Raw genomic sequence first — 16,025 nt, forward strand, 5'->3', positions numbered from 1 at the left:
AATATATGCTCAATATAAGATCAAGCATCATAACTCGACACTATACCGTCCAAAAATAAATGGGGCAGTTGAGGTAGCCAATAAGAACATAAAAAAAATTTTAAAAAAAATGATCGAGACTTATAAAGATTGGTATGAGAAGTTGCCATTTGCACTACATGCATATCGAACATTAGTTCATACCTCTACTGGGGTAACTCTATTTTTTTTGGTTTATGAGATGGAAGCTGTACTATCAGTGGAAGTAGAGTCCCCTCCTTGAGGGTTCTAAAAGAAGTTGAGTTAGAAGAAGCTAAATGGATTCGAGAATGCTACGAACAATTAAATTTCATAGAAAAAAAGAGATTGACTGCACTGTGCTATGGTCAGCTATATCAAAGAAGAATGATGAGGGCTCATGATAAGAAGATTTAACCAAGTTACTTTCGAGAAAGAGAGTTGGTCTTGAAGAGAATCCTTTCGATCCAGCATGATAGTAGATGAAAATAGACTTTGAATTGGGAAGGGTTGTATGTGGTGAGATGAGCTTTTTCAGGTGGAGCGTTGATACTGATCGAGATGGATGGAAATGATTTACCTCATCCTATAAATTCTGATGCTGTGAAAAAATACTATGCTTGAAGAAAAAAATGAAAAAATAAAAAAATAAAAAAAATGAAAAAATGAAAAAATAAAAAAAAATAAAAAAAAGGAAAAAGAAAAAAAATGAATGAAAAAGGAGGATTTAAGGCGAAAACCCTAAAAGGGCGGTTTGAGTCATATGGGGTTTATCTAAGTTGAAAACCTGAAAAGGTAGCTTAGATAATGAGAATACGACATCAAATTAAAAAATCTGATGGCATGGAGACTAGCAAATTCGAAGGAGCTCCGAGTTGTTAAATACATCAGAGGGTTGGGTTTTCAAAAAAAATCTTGAGATATGTTATCATGATTATCTGATTGTTCATTTTGGGCTTGTCCCCATACTTATCTTTGTAATTCTTCCTTGACCAAAATTTGTCAACATTTTACTAATAAAAAACATTCTATTTCACTCTTTGTGTCTTTTTTTGGTGACTGTTTCTCAACTATTCTTATTCTTTTCTTCTTAATATCCTACAATGGAAAAAATGGGCAAATGCATTCTTACTTTTTGAGTTTGAAATAATAACTGATAAATGAATAATGGCATGAAAGATTTTTACATTACATTGAAGAGGTCCCGAATGATAAAAGCAAAATCGAGATGTTCAGTTCCTAGTAAGGACATTGAATTTGAAAAGAAATTTTTTACAGAAAGAATACAAACAAAAAAGGTGATTGAGAGCTACACTGGCTCGATCTTAGAAGAGCAGCGTAATCTGATTTTTGAAGATCAAAAGGTTCGAGGTCCAAGAAAAGAGCTTAAGAAGCTTGAGTACCACAAACTGAATAGGAGTTAATTAGCCAACATTTGCATAACATGCATTGAATTTCATATACATTGCATAGCATATACTACATAAATTTAAGAAGTAGGGGTATTCCAAAATCCCACATAGAGGAGATAGATGTGAAGACATTTTCAAATTTGAAAAAAAAAGCTTGTCAGGTAAGTTTCTAATCCTTGAAATAGGATATCTCTTGGTATCAGGGTTGATTTATAAGATCTTTGGGCATAATCTCCTGAAATTCGTTCAAACACAATTTTCAACTCCTTTGGACATGATTGTCAAGGAGTAATTTATTTTTCTAAAGTCGTTGAGCCTCTGATTAGAGGAGGCATTTATTTTTTCAAAGTCGTTAAGCCTTTGATTAGAGGAGCTTTATTTATCTTTCCAAAGTTGTTGAGCATCTGATTAGAGGAGCCATTTATTTTTTTCAAAGTCGTTGAGCCTCTGATTAGAGGAGCTTTATTTATCTTTCCAAAGTTGTTGAGCCTCTGATTAGATGAGCCAGTTATTTTTTCAAAATCGTTGAGCCTCTGATTAGAGGAGCTTTGTTTATCTTTCCAAAGTTGTTGAGTCTCTGATTAGAGGAGCTTTGTTTATGTTTTTCAAAGTCGTTAAACCTCTACTTAGAAGAGTTTTGATCAAATCTTAAACATAAAAAAATAAAAAAATATCGAGTTGAGTCTTGATTGGGTGTCTACGTTTTTGCGTAATTTCTGTTTCACAGAAAATGTGTAAAGAGGGACAGTTGTAGACACCCAATTTGGTCCAGGCCCAAATCAATTGGGCCTGGTCCAAATGGGTAAGCCCATTTTCTTTTTTATTTTTATTTTTGTATTTTATATTCTTATTCTATTTTATTTTTATTTTATTTTTATTATTTTATATATTTTTTCTTTTATTTTTATCTTATGTATTTATTATTTATTTATTTATTATTACTATTTATTAATATATATCCTTATTATTATTATATTTTTTATTTTGTTAATATTTATATGTATATTTATCTGATTATATATTATAATTTATCTATTATTTATTTTTAATTTATCTATCTTTTTATTTATCTGATTATTTTTATTAATATTCTTATTTGATTTATTTTTATTTTTTTGATTTTTTCGACTAAAGATTGGATTAGGATTCAATCAGAGTTCATATTAAATTCAATGATTGAATCTTGATCCAAAGAGGAGTTGGGATTGATCAAAAACTCTTCTGATCAATCCTTATAAAAAGACATTTGGATCAAAGGAATGGGGACAAAAAGAAAAAAAATAGTTACTGGCTGAGAGAAAAAGGCAGAAAGAAGATATTTGAAAGATGAAAAAGGGTTTAGAGGCGTTAGAATAGTTTTAGGAATTGGTGAGAAATTTTTGGAGATTTTTTTGTGAATTTTTTTCTGAAAATTTTTGGAAAAATTTCAGATTTCGATTGAATTTTTCAACGAATGTTGAATTTTTCGACAACAATTCTGGCCAAGTTTGAAGTTTTCGACCATATGCCCAGTTTTCGATAAGAATTTTCAAAAACCGATCAACTTTTCGGTGAACTTCTGATGAAAAACTCAAATTCTGATGAAATTTTTAAAATTCGATGAATATTCAATCAGAGTTCTTTGGAAATTTTAAAAAGAAGGGAGAGAAAAGAAAGGAAGAGAGAGAGAGGGAAGGCTCGATCTACTGAAAAAATGAAAGAATCAGCCTTATATATCCTCCCAAAACGATGCTATTTCTGCGTTAAGTAACGAAGAGGATCCGCGTATTTTGCCAAGATCCGACCCAATCCAAGTGTCGACCCGCTTTCGACCCCACACGTGACTTGCCTCTCCGAGCTGTTAGTAGAGCCGAGCCGACACCACTGAGCCGCTTCTCCGAGCCGTCTTTCTTCCTTAAGCCGAGCCGAGCCATTAGCCGAGCCGTTTTAGGTTTTTTTTTTTTTCTTTTTCATTTTCTTTTTTTATATATTTTATTTATTATTATTATTAGATTAGGTTTATTTAATACTCTTTTATTTTTATCTTTATTTTATTTTTATTTTCGTTTTACTTTTTTTTTTTTTTTTTATTTTCACTTTTATTTTGTTTTATTATTTTATTTTCTTTAAATAAAATCCAAAAAAAAAAATTTTGGGGAAAAGTTGAAAGTATCAATTTTTCTTGAAAATAAATTTTTAAAAAAAGTTTTTGAGAAAAAGTTAAAAGTATCAATTTTCCTAAAAATTAAAATTTCAAAAAAAATATTTTTGAGGAAACGTTGAAAGTATCAATTTTTCTCGAAATTAAAGTTTTCAAAAAAAAAATTTTTAAGAGAAAAGTTGAAAGTATCAATTTTTTCCTATACAAAAACAATCATTTTTTTCTTTTTTTATTTCTTTTGAATTTTCTTTAATGTCAAATAAATTCGACGATGGAGCCTCTGCAAGTGAAACAGTAGTTTTCTTGCATACTCTTGAGGTGAGGAAATTTTTTTAATTTTTTACTAAAAGTATTAGAGTCAATTGAGAATAATTTTTAATAGTTAATTACTTGATAAAATTTTAAGGCTTATTGGATAACACAAAATTAAGCTGGTACCATTTTTTGATGGGCGTTGTGAGGGTGCTATAACTTTTCTCACACGTAATCGAACTCTCGAATTCTGTTCTGGTTAGTAGACCCGAACTTATTCTTTTAGGGACCTTTAAACTCAGGTGTTCCTTGAAATGATAGATTCTTTAAGTGGTAAATCGCACTTAGATAAAAAAGATTGGTGGCGACTCCTTAAGTCAATGTCTAACGATAGATCTCTGGATCTAGACGTTATGATACAAACGAATAATAAACGAACAAGTTTTAAATGAATTATAGACGAGCTTGTTTGTGAATATAAATGAAGGAACAGATAGTTGTTCATATTCAATTCATTTAATAAACGAACGTATAAATGGTATTTAAAATCATTTGTTAAATTTAGTAAACGAACATAAACTAAACATATTCACGAATGACTCGTCAAAAGCTTTATTCGCTTACATCTCTAATTATTGTTTTAAAATTTTATGTGTAGAATGAGTCTTTATTTAATACTATTATTAGAAAAGAATCACCTAATTACAAAAAATAATAGAAAAAAAAATCAAATCCAACTTTTAAGAACCATTGCATTCCCTAACCAAAACAAATTATTTCTCTTTTGATATTTACAATAGTCTACATTTTTTAACATTAACATCTATATACTTTGGCTAAAATCACTTGTATACAAAATTAAATTACTATATATTTTTATATGAAGTACATATTATATTATATATATAAATAAAAGGTAATACATCAATTAAATTATTAGGAGTCTCCAAAAAGTAATAAAACATTGCTTCCAAAAACTATTAAGCAAATAAAAGATTGCATCAATATAATATTTCTACATATAAAACAAAATATATATACATAGATGATAATCATAATATTATTTGAATATGCAACAATGACAAAAAAGGGATTGTAAAAAATTTTTTATACAAATTCAAACCTAAAAGCTTCATTGATTTCTAACTCAACATTCCATTTATAGTTGTGGTTGATCAACAAATTAATTATAGAAATGTTCAAAATTTTGAAGTTTAAATATGAAAACTTGACCATGAATTAAAAAGAGAATTAGTTATGAAAGACAAAAATAATAGATTGCGAAGAATAATCCCATGACATATTGATATAAAATAAAGCATGATTGTGAACAACTTAAAATTTATATTAAAGGTTTTTTATGAATATGGAAAGTTAATATTGTTATTTAATGTAATCTAAGATAAAATCTTAATAGTAAAAGATTATAAAAGGTCACATAAATGTAAAAAAAAAAAAAGTAATTAAATTGAAATTTAAAAGGAAAGACATGTAATTAAACATTTGAAATATTTTTTTTAATTTAAATCAAATCAAATAAAAAATTAAATGCAATGCAGATGATAATTTTTCAAAACTATCCACATGTCAATAATATAAGTAATCTACATTGGATAATTTTTTTTCAAAGGTTTTAGCTTTTACATCTTTATATAAAGTTTAATAATCATACGACTATGATTTACAAATAAGATTATGTATAATGTCATTATTTTATTTTATAGTAAAAAATAACATAAAAAAATAAAACTCTAATAAGAAAATCATGAAATCAATAAATAGAAGAAATATAAAAAACAGAAAAAGTAAATTATGCTTCCAAATGTGTAATTGAAAATATGAGTGAGTTAAAATAATTAATTTTAAATTAATGCCTACTTTGACTGTTTCCACTTTACTATAATAATCTTGTTTTATGTTGGAAAGTTTATGTTTGACATTTTGAAAAATTCTTATTAAAGAGTAAATATGCCTACAAATATGTGTTATTGAAAATAGAAAGAAATATAAAAAATATATTTGCAATTAATTAAATTTTTTATTTTAGGTTTGAATTTTTAGCACTATATATTTGGTTTATTTATTTATTTAGCTTCATAAATACATAAAATATTTTATAATTAAATACTAAAATTACGGTCATTAAATAGTTGATATTTTCAAAGTATATTTTTTATTTATAGAATTCATGTTTGATGCATAAAATTAAAAGTTAAAATTTTTGAAACTAATTTATGATAATTGATTTGTAACAAATATATTTATAAAATATAAGAATATTTGATTTTTTATAAGATAATAAACATACTTAATTTAGTCAAAATAAATCTTCTAAATAAATAAAATTTATATAAAATCAAATCAGGTGAATATTCAAAAATATCCATTTGTAAATAATATAAGCTATAAGCATTGGATAATTTCTTTTTTTTTTTTTTTTTTGTTAAAGACTTTGCCTTCTAAATATTTATATAAGATAAGATTTATAGTTATTCTTCTCTTGCTCGTTGGTGATCAAGAGAAATTCCAAGAAAGGGAGTGGGAAAAAGAGAGAGAAACAAATTTCTCATCTGGGCTTGAAACAAAATCAAAAACCTTTTTTTTCTGGGTGTCTTTAATTTTTTCATTTTCTTTTATGTTTTTGTGAGAAAAATGTTCTTGTCTTTGATTATTTTGAGCTGAGTTTCATTGGCATTACAGCTTTTGGAGATGCACTCCAATGGCGGCAGCGGTTTTCAAAGAGTCAAAGAATATGGACTCCTTTAAACCCAAAAATGTCCAAACCAAAGTTGAGTTTGCAGAGTGTGATTGTTGCGGGTTAACTGAGGGGTGCACGCCAGCTTACATTGCTCGCGTACGTGAAAAGTTTGAAGGGCGTTGGCTTTGCGGGCTCTGTTCGGAGGCGGTTAAAGACAAGACAGTTAGGTCGGAGGAAGATACTACAACTAACGAAGCATTGGATAGGCACATGAAGTTTTGCGAGCAGTTCAAGTATTCGAGGCCTCCAGCTAATCCTGCAGAGGATTTGATCTCTGCGACGAGACATCTGTTTCGAAGAACTTTGGATTCTCCAAGGAAAAATGAATCATCATCTATCTCGTTTGTTCGATCCAAAAGTTGCTTTTCCACTCTGTCAAATGGAGAAGTTAAGATGAGGTTTAAGATGATCTATCTAGTTTGCAAAGGAAGATGAATAGTATTGGATTTTGAATAACGTAGACAGATTTCGAAGTATGGATTTTGCTTAAGCAAGGTTTAACTTAAACAAATTTCGATCGGTAGTTATGCATATACTTCTTGGCTGATGTTGAGTATTAGTACTATTTGTTCATATTCTTGTCCGTAAGAAATAAACGCGTTTTTATGATGAGCAAAACTTACTTCTAATACCAATAAGTTAAATCAATTGACAAAGATAGTTTATCTCAACATAATTAGAATCGAATTTAATCGATGATTTTTTATTAAGATGCTTTTTAATATATGATAACTAATTATTATTTTGATTATAAAATACGATATATTTTATTTTGATGATTTTTTATTAAAATATTTTTGAATATACGATATTTAACTATTATTTTGACTGTAAAATATGATATATTTTATTTTCATTAAAGAGATTCAATGACCTAAAGTACTTTTAATTCGTTCTTAGATAAGATCTTAGAAAAATACCGGGGGTATTGGCATTGGAAATGGGGAGTTGTTCATAGAATGTGACCTTACGAGGCCTTCGCAATAGTTCTTGTGGTTGGTCATTGCGCCATTATTTTGGCATGAACATCGTGGCTAGTTTTTGAAAATAAAAGGTTGAGGCCAAATGGGAAAAAAAAAAAAAAAAAAAACCTGTTGGCTCCATTGCTTATCAAGGTCAGTAGCTTGATGAATAAAATAAAAGAAAAGGGGCTAGAAATTCTTTATTTGAAATCTGAAACTTTGTAATATAGATATACTAACTCGTATTTCGTGTGATGCAATAATTAGTTTTATATATTTAATTATGTATGATTAGGGTTGACATCGGGTTGGGTTCGGGGCGGATTTTGCTCTCCCCGAACCCGATCCAACTTAATGCTTAAAAAACCCGAATCCGACCCGACACTATATAAACCGTACCCGACCCAACCGACCTGAAATTAATAAAATATTATTTTTTAAATATAAATATTTAAAAATATCATTATATAAATATATATATAATTAAAAAATTAAAAAAATTATTTTTATATATATATAGGGTCGGATAGGGTCGAGTTTGCCTAAAACCCGACCCGACCCGACCCCCCGATTTTCAAAAAAAAAAAATCGACCCTAAAAAATCGGGTCGGACCGGAACCCGTTGGATATAGATTTTTTTGCCTTCCCTATGTATGAATGCCTTATAATAGAGAAAAAGTAGATGAAAATGAAGTAATATATTTCATCTCAAAATCAATTAACAATTCTACAATTTAATAAAAAAATAAAGCAAAATTTTGAGATAAAATTATAAAACATGATATTGTGTTTGATAGGATAGATATATCCATCTACATGTAAGATTGTCACAACTTGCAACATCCTTTAGTGAATATGAAAAAAAAAGGTTAATAGTCACATTTTTTTTAAATATGAATTTGATAATTTTACTGAAAACAGACATATGGTATTCTTCATAGTTTCTAATATATTATTGAATGATAAATTAAATCATTAAAAAAGTATTGACATATCTACATTTATGTACTTATCAAGTATTGAACAAATAAATAAAAAAAGTTAGGAAATATGTGTAAAAAAAATGAATTGAAAAAAAAAATAATTAATAGAGAAAAAAATGAAAAGTAATTAATATACCTTTGAACACAAATTTACAAATTAAAAAAGAAATAATGATATAGCACATACTATTTATAAGCTTAAAAAGTATAAGACAATTTTTTAGATGACAATTTGATGCATAAATAATTTTTAAATATTTGAATTTTTAATGTTGTACATATTTAAAATTTTTATTTAAATTTTAAATGTATAAATATTTAAAAGATAGTGAGTTGAAATATAAATTTTATATGATTTAGATAGGATAAAGTATATATTGGCTAAATATTTGGATAAAATCAATTTATGTAATTTTGAAACATTACAAAATTGATTAGATATATAAGATTATTTGATAAATAATGAAAATTTAAAAATTTTATTTATAAGAGTCTATGTATCATAAATAAATTATTCATGGATAATTCTCATTTTCTTGAACTTTCTCTTAATTTTAAAGGTTTTTTTTTTCTTTGTAATGAATTTATAAAAGATCATGTATTTAGATTAACATAAAAATTAATACCAAAAAAGAATCACCATAAAATTAAAAATTAAAATTATTTAATTTTAAATATAATAATTTAAAACAAGATAAAACAATATAAAATAAATTTTTTTATAAAAAATTATAACTTAAAAATAAAAAAAATTACAAATGGTAAAAGATTTGAAACTCATTCCATTTTCCCCTATCTTAACGAACTTTATCGGCCAAGACCAAGAGTACACGTTAAGAAAGGTTGGCGCGGCTAATACAAGTCTTTTCTAATAATTAATTAATCCAAATCCGACTACGCATCCACATCCCGACAACCAAACCTAACTGGTCTGACATATAATTTAAAAAATTATACAAAATAATTATTTTATATAATATATATAATTTTTTATTTAAAGTATATCACATAATTATATTTTTAATTTATTATAATAATTATTAATAAATTAAAAATATTTATTTTAATAAAATTCATTAATTATTATTTATAATAAATAATTAATATTTTTTAAAAAATAATTACATAACAAAATTTAAATAAAAATAATAAATTACTAGTCTTGTAAATATAGACTTTTAATCCTAGACGTAACAAAGTGTTCCACCTATTATTTTTGTTTGCCCAAAAAACCCTTAAAATTCCAAAATTGGTAAATATTACATCAAATAACGGCATTCTTCAATTATAAAGTACCTGTCTTGCTATTCCCACGTGTACTACACAAATTAAAATATAGTACAATCTTGTTTTAACTTCCAAGTTGCAACCTTATCCTTTTCATTCACCTTATGCTTCAACTTCAGCCTCTTTTTTATCCTGGGAAAGTAAGAAAAGATTGTACTGCATTTTTTTTTTCTCTGTAATACAACGATCCGAAAAAATGATGCACATGACCTTTTACTGGAGCCGGCAGGTGACTCTCCTGTTCAGTTCCTGGCGGACAGATTCGTGGCTGAGTTACGCGTTGACTCTTCTGGCTTGTGTTTTGGCTTCGGTTTTGTACCAGTACTTGGAACAAGTAAGGTATCGTGTCAGGCGGGGCGGGAAGCCGAAGGAGGGGACTGCGGAAGAGCCGTTTTTGTGGCAGACGAAGGGTGCTGGTGCTGGAAATAGAGGGAAGGCGTCGGTGGCGAAGATCGTGGGAGGGGTGCTTTTTGGGTTGAGCTCGGCTTTGGGGTATTTGTTGATGCTGGCGGTTATGTCGTTTAATGGAGGCGTGTTTTTGGCTATTGTTTTGGGGTTAACGGTTGGGTTTATGATTTTTAGGAGCGAGGAGGATGATGAAATTGCTGGTGTTAATAGCACTTGTGCCTGTGCCTAACGGAGGAAAAGGTTGTTTATTGTTTTCTTTTCTTTTGTTTTTATTTTTTGTCTTGGATTTTGGGAGTTTGGGCTTTGTCTGATCCTGGGTTTGATGATGGTGGTGTGTTTTTAATATGTAATCATCTGACTGTAAGATAAAAAGTCTTTATAATTGTTTCAAACTGTGGTTTTTCTCTTTGTGATTGTTTGTTTTGGGGGAAAATTTTACTGGAATTCTGAATTCCGCTGATTGATGATATAATTTGACCGAGAATGAAACAGAAGCCTATTGTCAGACTCATGAATGTAATCTTAATCTCAAAAAATGTCATCTGAGATTGATTTTTTAAAGCTGTGATCAATTCTGTACCCAAAACAGCAACAATCAACTGGATTAATTTGGATATACAAATCAATTAGTATAATTAATAATGCTACGCAGAATTGCAAAGTGCAAAGCAGACTGATTATGGTTCACCTACTCCCTTTTGGAGTGGCTGCCTCGAGGCCCAAGGGTTTACCCCTTAAAATTGCCAGCATAAAAATAGAGATTATGTCAAGGTCTGCAGGCAGAGGACTTGGTTCTAACAGTAACAGAGAATGGGTTTTGGTTTGTGGGGGAGAATTCAATTGTAAAGTGGAACAAGGATCTTGGTTTTTTGACAGTTTCAAGTTGTCCTGATCCCAGACGGAGACACTCGGATGATGCAATGATGTGAACTGTGTAGATTGCCAATAAAATTAGTAGTATTTCATAGCCAGCTTTCTTAAAAATAGCCATTCTTATCTCGGAATTATATGAGGCAAAAAACCTCCTCCAATCAATCGAGCCCCAAGACGGTTGAAGTAAAATTAAATAATTAATTAATTGTATTAGAAACAGTAATTTATCATGATTTGATCCAATCGATTTATATCTATAGATAAAAAATAAAATTTACTAGTTGTAAAAAATTAAAAATATATAAATTATATCAACTTCACTCAACAATCGATACTTACAAGATATTTTTAATTTTTTTTAGTTCTATGAAGTATTCTCAACCTAAACAAATATATAATCATGTGCACCCATGCATTATACCTATATGGATTCTCTCAGTTTTTTCTAGTTTACTCCAATATACACACCCATAAAACGTTAATTTTCTCTAGTCCTATGAGTGTCTATCTCATAAAACTTTACAACTCTCTTATATATTTTTCTCATACCTAACTCTATAGAGACTCCATCTGTTTGTGGGTATACAAACTTGTTTATTAAGAATTTCTTTGCTCTTAAAATTTTTCTTCTACAAGTTAAACTTACCAATTGAGAATGGACCAAACCATGTAAAATTATTATCTTTTGTGTAATTGATTGATTATTTGATTTTCTTTCGCTGACTTGGATGGCATGAGTATATGTTTGTTTTGATTAAGAATACTTCATAAGCTTAAGAGAGATTGAGCAGGTCTTATGAGTATTGATTGTTGAGTGAAATTGATATAATTTGTATATTTGTAATTTTTTATAATTAATGAATCTTGTTTTTTATTCGTGGATGTAAATTGATTGGATCGAATCATGTTAAATTATTATCTTTTATGTAATTGATTGATTATTTAATTTCGCTTATGATGTGATTGATTAGTATGATTGGATTAGGGTTTTTTGCCCAACAAATTGCATGAAGAGTGCCGCATCATAATTGGAACTATCTTGATATCCTTACATTTCTAAATTGCTACAAAACCTTCCAAATAGGCTGTCTTGGACCCTTTCCATTCACAAATTGCACTTCTTCGTCTTGGTTGGTTGACAAACTAGATAAAGGAGGACCGGAATTTGGGATTTTACAATTCTCAATGTTGCTTTTCTGATGCTTTTTGTATGAACCAATTTTCCTGCATTTTTCAAGCTAAAGGGATAAAGGTGCATGTATTTTCCAACAGAATTCCAGTTCCCTGCAAACATTCCTAACTCTATTCTGCTAAATATAATCAAGATTACTAGGTTTCTGCTTGGCTGTGAGGTTTGATATATTTACTTGAAAGCTAAAAGTACAAAGATCGAATCCAATATCAAACTCAAAAATTAACTTAATTGATTCATATAACTATCTTAAAATGTGACATTTAATAAATTTAAAATTCAAATTTCAATATCTGTAAGTCATTTCACTGTCCTCATTCTGTGGTCTTCTTCGTAAAAAAAAAATAAATACAAAATTCATATCTGTTTCTATAATGTTAGACATCAAACATCATGTTATCCAAGAGTTTATCCCTTCAGTTCATACCTCCCATCCGTAGCCATTTGCAAAGCACTCATTTTACTGTCAATCTATACTCTAATTATCGTTGATAATGGTATAGTCTGCAAAGATTACAACAAACTAACTTACCAGCTAGAAAACAAATTATTACTTCCCATAAGTAAGATGAAAATTTCCAACTTCCATAAGTAACTTTGGTAACCAATATAAAATGAGGCTATGAAGAACGTGAAGTATATGATTCGTTTAGAGGGCCGGCCGGTGAGTTGTGGAAAATGTCAATATTCTTTTCTTGCATCGATGTAATCAAGCCACTGCAATTTTCTTTACTGTGATACTGTTAAAATGAATATTAAAATCCAGGGTAGGTTTTTGTCTATTCTCAAGCTATGAACAATTAAAATGAAGTTTACGTGTTAAGTGTATATTCCATTTTTTTCAAGACAAAACAGGATGGACTGCAAATTCTGGCAATAATATCTATATTTCATTCAAAATACTGAATAATATATTGCTTGAATGGGAACGAGCACTTCAGTGCTTCGAGTATCCTTCAAATACTTATTTTCAACTTTTCAACAAACATTTTTGAATTATGGTAGTAACCATGCTTATGCTGTAATGATCTGGTTTTTTTAATATTCCCAGCTGTTTCCACTCAACATTTCTACTTCTGTTTTTCTTCCTGCTGTTCTTTGAAGTTTGAACTGCCTCGATAATGTTTACAGCTTAAATAGATAAATTCAACCATGTAGTGTGTAGTGTCCTCTTCCTCCATCTGAAATTCTCATATACTCATTCTACATAGAGATTCGGAATTAGCTACCAAAGAAAGAGGCAGTCTGATTCGATTTATCCAACCACGACGAAATGGATTGTTGCCAATTTCTATACTGCAATCCTTCTCTTCTTCACTTCTTTTAATTTCATTGTCTGCAACAAATTCCATGCTGTCATCAGTTTCCTTTGGCACCACATAAACAAATGGTCCAACAAATTCATCCTCGAAACCTTGTTCAGACTCCAGGATCCTGACCACATCTCCCATTGTAGGCCTTGGCTTTGGGTGGTGGCTTAAGCATTTGTAAGCCAATGCAATTACCTTTTTAGCGCCCTTGTTGGAAAATTGACCCTCAAGTCTAGTGTCTATTAGCCGGTCAAGCTTTGTAGGGTCCCTTATTAGTGGCCTTGCCCATTCCACGAGGCTCTGCTCTCGACTGGGGCGGGTGCTGTCCATCGATCGTTTTCCTGTTACTAGCTCTAACAGAACTACTCCAAAGCTGTACACATCACTCATTGTTGTCAAGTGACCTGAAATTAACATATAAAAATTGGGTTAGGTCGGTCACATGCTTTGACTTAGAAACTAATGAAAGCGTGCCGCAAGACTCGATGCTTTTCCTGAGGGTGAATTACAATTTTTTTTGGGTACATAAAAGGTGGTAGTTTAAGGTAAGGAAAAGGGTTATAGGTGTTCGGGTTTAAACTCTAAATTTATTGAATGTTATTTTAAGAAGTGGCTATATAATCCGACTGACTTATGCTCTGGGTTTTGAAGGTGAATTATATTAACATTAATTCAGCTTACCAGTCATGATATACTCCGGAGCAGCATATCCTTGTGTGCCCATTACTCGGGTTGTTATATGCGTCTCTTCTCCTTCTGGACCATCCTTTGCTAACCCAAAATCTGATAGTTTACAATTATAATCCTGAATCGAGAATTCAAAACAGCCGGCAGTTAGCCTTCAGAGAACTATTGTTTTCTCTTATTTTCATCATACTTCAAAAGTGACCTGAAGCTCTAGATTTGTTTACTGTTGAGCTAAGCAAAAGGGCTTACAGAGTCTAGTAAGATGTTTGAAGATTTAAAGTCCCGGAATATCACTGGTTTATCTGCTTCATGTAGGAAGGCGAGGCCTTTTGCTGCTCCTAATGCAATTTTCATCCTGATTGACCATGGTAAGGCAGTAGAATACCCTGCAAATTGACCATGAGCACAATTTAACGTTATCAACAGGGAACAAGCTGAACAACTTGGTACCTTAATTTGACATTTGGAAACGAATAGTTTAATAGATAATTTCAAGTAATAATTGATGGTTAGGAGTTCCTTTTCATTTGACATCAGCAACCATTAATCAGAACCACTACTTTCTTAAGCTGGTTTTGGCCTATGTGATCTCATACATACTTGAAAAGTCTAAGACTTCTTCATTATTAATTGTAAGTCTGAAATAAGCTACATACTTCTAAAGAGTTGATTTTCTAAGCTGCCTCTTGGCATGTATTCGTACACTAGGAGTCTGTTCTCTTCCTCGTAACAATATCCAATCAACTTAACCAGATGAGGATGCCTCAGTTGTCCAAGAAAGATGATTTCCGCCTGCAATAAAAAATTTTTTGGCATATAACTACAGTTAAATGGAGATTGGAGATTAGCAGTTATGCTCTATATGTCTTTTCGAATCTTTGAATTGGATGCAAGAGTTCAGCAGTTAAACTAACCAGCCACTCCCTATGACCTTGCAGGCCATCCAAGTCCAGTGCCTTGACGGCCACCGGCTGAGCCTTCAATCCAGGCCTCAGCTTGTCATCAACAAAACCCTTGTAAACTGGTCCGAACCCTCCTTCACCAAGCAGATTACACCGTGCAAAATTATGAGTTATCAATCTTAGCTGGGCAAGGGTAAACACATGAAGATTTGAGCCAAGGAGGGAGGTAGAGAGATCATCAACAGAGAGTCGGGAGCAGGGATCGCTTACATCCGACAGAGATAGTCTCTGGAATTGATTTGACTTCAAACTCTTTTTGCCAGAATCAGAAGAGGAGTTCTTGCTCTTGTAACAGCTTAACATGAAAGATTTCCATGTAACCTTCTTCATAGTCATCTTTGTATCAAACTTTCCCGTTCAAAATTGTAATTATTTGGTTTTGCTGCAGACCAAACAGAACAGACCCTTTTCTATACAGAAAAATTCAAGTGATATGCAAAGAAAAGAAGCCAAGAAGGTGAAAGAAAATGAGAGAAAATGGAAAATTTTCCAAGGTATGAGGACTTTTGTGAAGGCTTATGAGACTTTTATATTAGTTCATTCACTTACCTACCCCCTCTATAGTCTATATATATTGAAAGTCTTCAATTTTTTTTTTCTCTTCATATCTTTGTTATAAATATGAAATATTTGACATTTATAATTTATATGCAAAAAAAGATGAGTATATTCCTCATTAAAAGCTTGTATTTTTTCTGGGTCTCCACACCAGAATACCTCTGGACTTTAAAATTAAATTAAAAAAATGGGAAAAAAGAAAATTTGTTATAAGCCTTTATCAGAAATGTTTTCCACAATCTAG

General features: G+C 30.2%; 3 protein-coding genes across 4 annotated transcripts; 2 read left to right on the forward strand and 1 right to left on the reverse strand.

The window, feature by feature from the left end:
• The first annotated feature begins 6,325 nt into the window (after window positions 1-6,325).
• On the forward strand, window positions 6,326-7,153 carry LOC149513675 (uncharacterized). Its single transcript, XM_089747252.1, has one exon. The coding sequence runs from the start codon at window positions 6,521-6,523 to the stop codon at window positions 6,992-6,994; it is 474 nt and encodes a 157-aa protein (XP_089603378.1). The 5' UTR covers window positions 6,326-6,520; the 3' UTR covers window positions 6,995-7,153.
• Window positions 7,154-9,824: 2,671 nt separating this feature from the next.
• On the forward strand, window positions 9,825-10,605 carry LOC111300399 (copper transporter 5.1-like). The gene has a single exon (XM_022896037.2). It carries the CDS (start codon window positions 9,988-9,990, stop codon window positions 10,426-10,428), a length of 441 nt encoding a protein of 146 aa, XP_022751772.1. The 5' UTR covers window positions 9,825-9,987; the 3' UTR covers window positions 10,429-10,605.
• A 2,498-nt stretch (window positions 10,606-13,103) lies between these two features.
• Window positions 13,104-15,716, reverse strand: LOC111300400 (putative serine/threonine-protein kinase PBL12). Of its 2 annotated transcripts, XM_089747251.1 has the most exons (6): window positions 15,434-15,705; window positions 15,176-15,346; window positions 14,918-15,053; window positions 14,511-14,647; window positions 14,256-14,379; window positions 13,104-13,978 (listed from the first exon to the last, which is right to left on the reverse strand). In XM_089747251.1, the coding sequence occupies exons 1-6, from the start codon at window positions 15,557-15,559 to the stop codon at window positions 13,455-13,457; spliced, it is 1,218 nt and encodes a 405-aa protein (XP_089603377.1). In that variant the 5' UTR covers window positions 15,560-15,705; the 3' UTR covers window positions 13,104-13,454. The 2 variants fall into 2 exon arrangements, with proteins under 2 accessions (XP_089603377.1, XP_022751773.2); XM_022896038.2 differs by having other exon boundaries at window positions 15,176-15,716.
• Between the last annotated feature and the right edge of the window lie 309 nt (window positions 15,717-16,025).

The sequence above is a fragment of the Durio zibethinus genome, chromosome 18 (assembly GCF_047325235.1).
Source record: "Durio zibethinus cultivar Kanyao isolate XHJ-2024 chromosome 18, ASM4732523v1, whole genome shotgun sequence".
Taxonomy (NCBI): domain Eukaryota; kingdom Viridiplantae; phylum Streptophyta; class Magnoliopsida; order Malvales; family Malvaceae; genus Durio; species Durio zibethinus.

Coding starts and splice junctions, on each gene's coding strand:
- LOC111300400 (XM_022896038.2), bottom strand. CDS start 15,559: ATGACTATGAAGAAGGTTACATGGAAATCTTTCATGTTAAGCTGTTAC. Junction 15,054..15,175: donor AAGGTCATAGGGAGTGGCTG/GTTAGTTTAACT, acceptor TTTTTATTGCAG/GCGGAAATCATCTTTCTTGG. Junction 14,380..14,510: donor CAAACATCTTACTAGACTCT/GTAAGCCCTTTT, acceptor TTCTCGATTCAG/GATTATAATTGTAAACTATC.
- LOC111300399 (XM_022896037.2), top strand. CDS start 9,988: ATGATGCACATGACCTTTTACTGGAGCCGGCAGGTGACTCTCCTGTTC.
- LOC149513675 (XM_089747252.1), top strand. CDS start 6,521: ATGGCGGCAGCGGTTTTCAAAGAGTCAAAGAATATGGACTCCTTTAAA.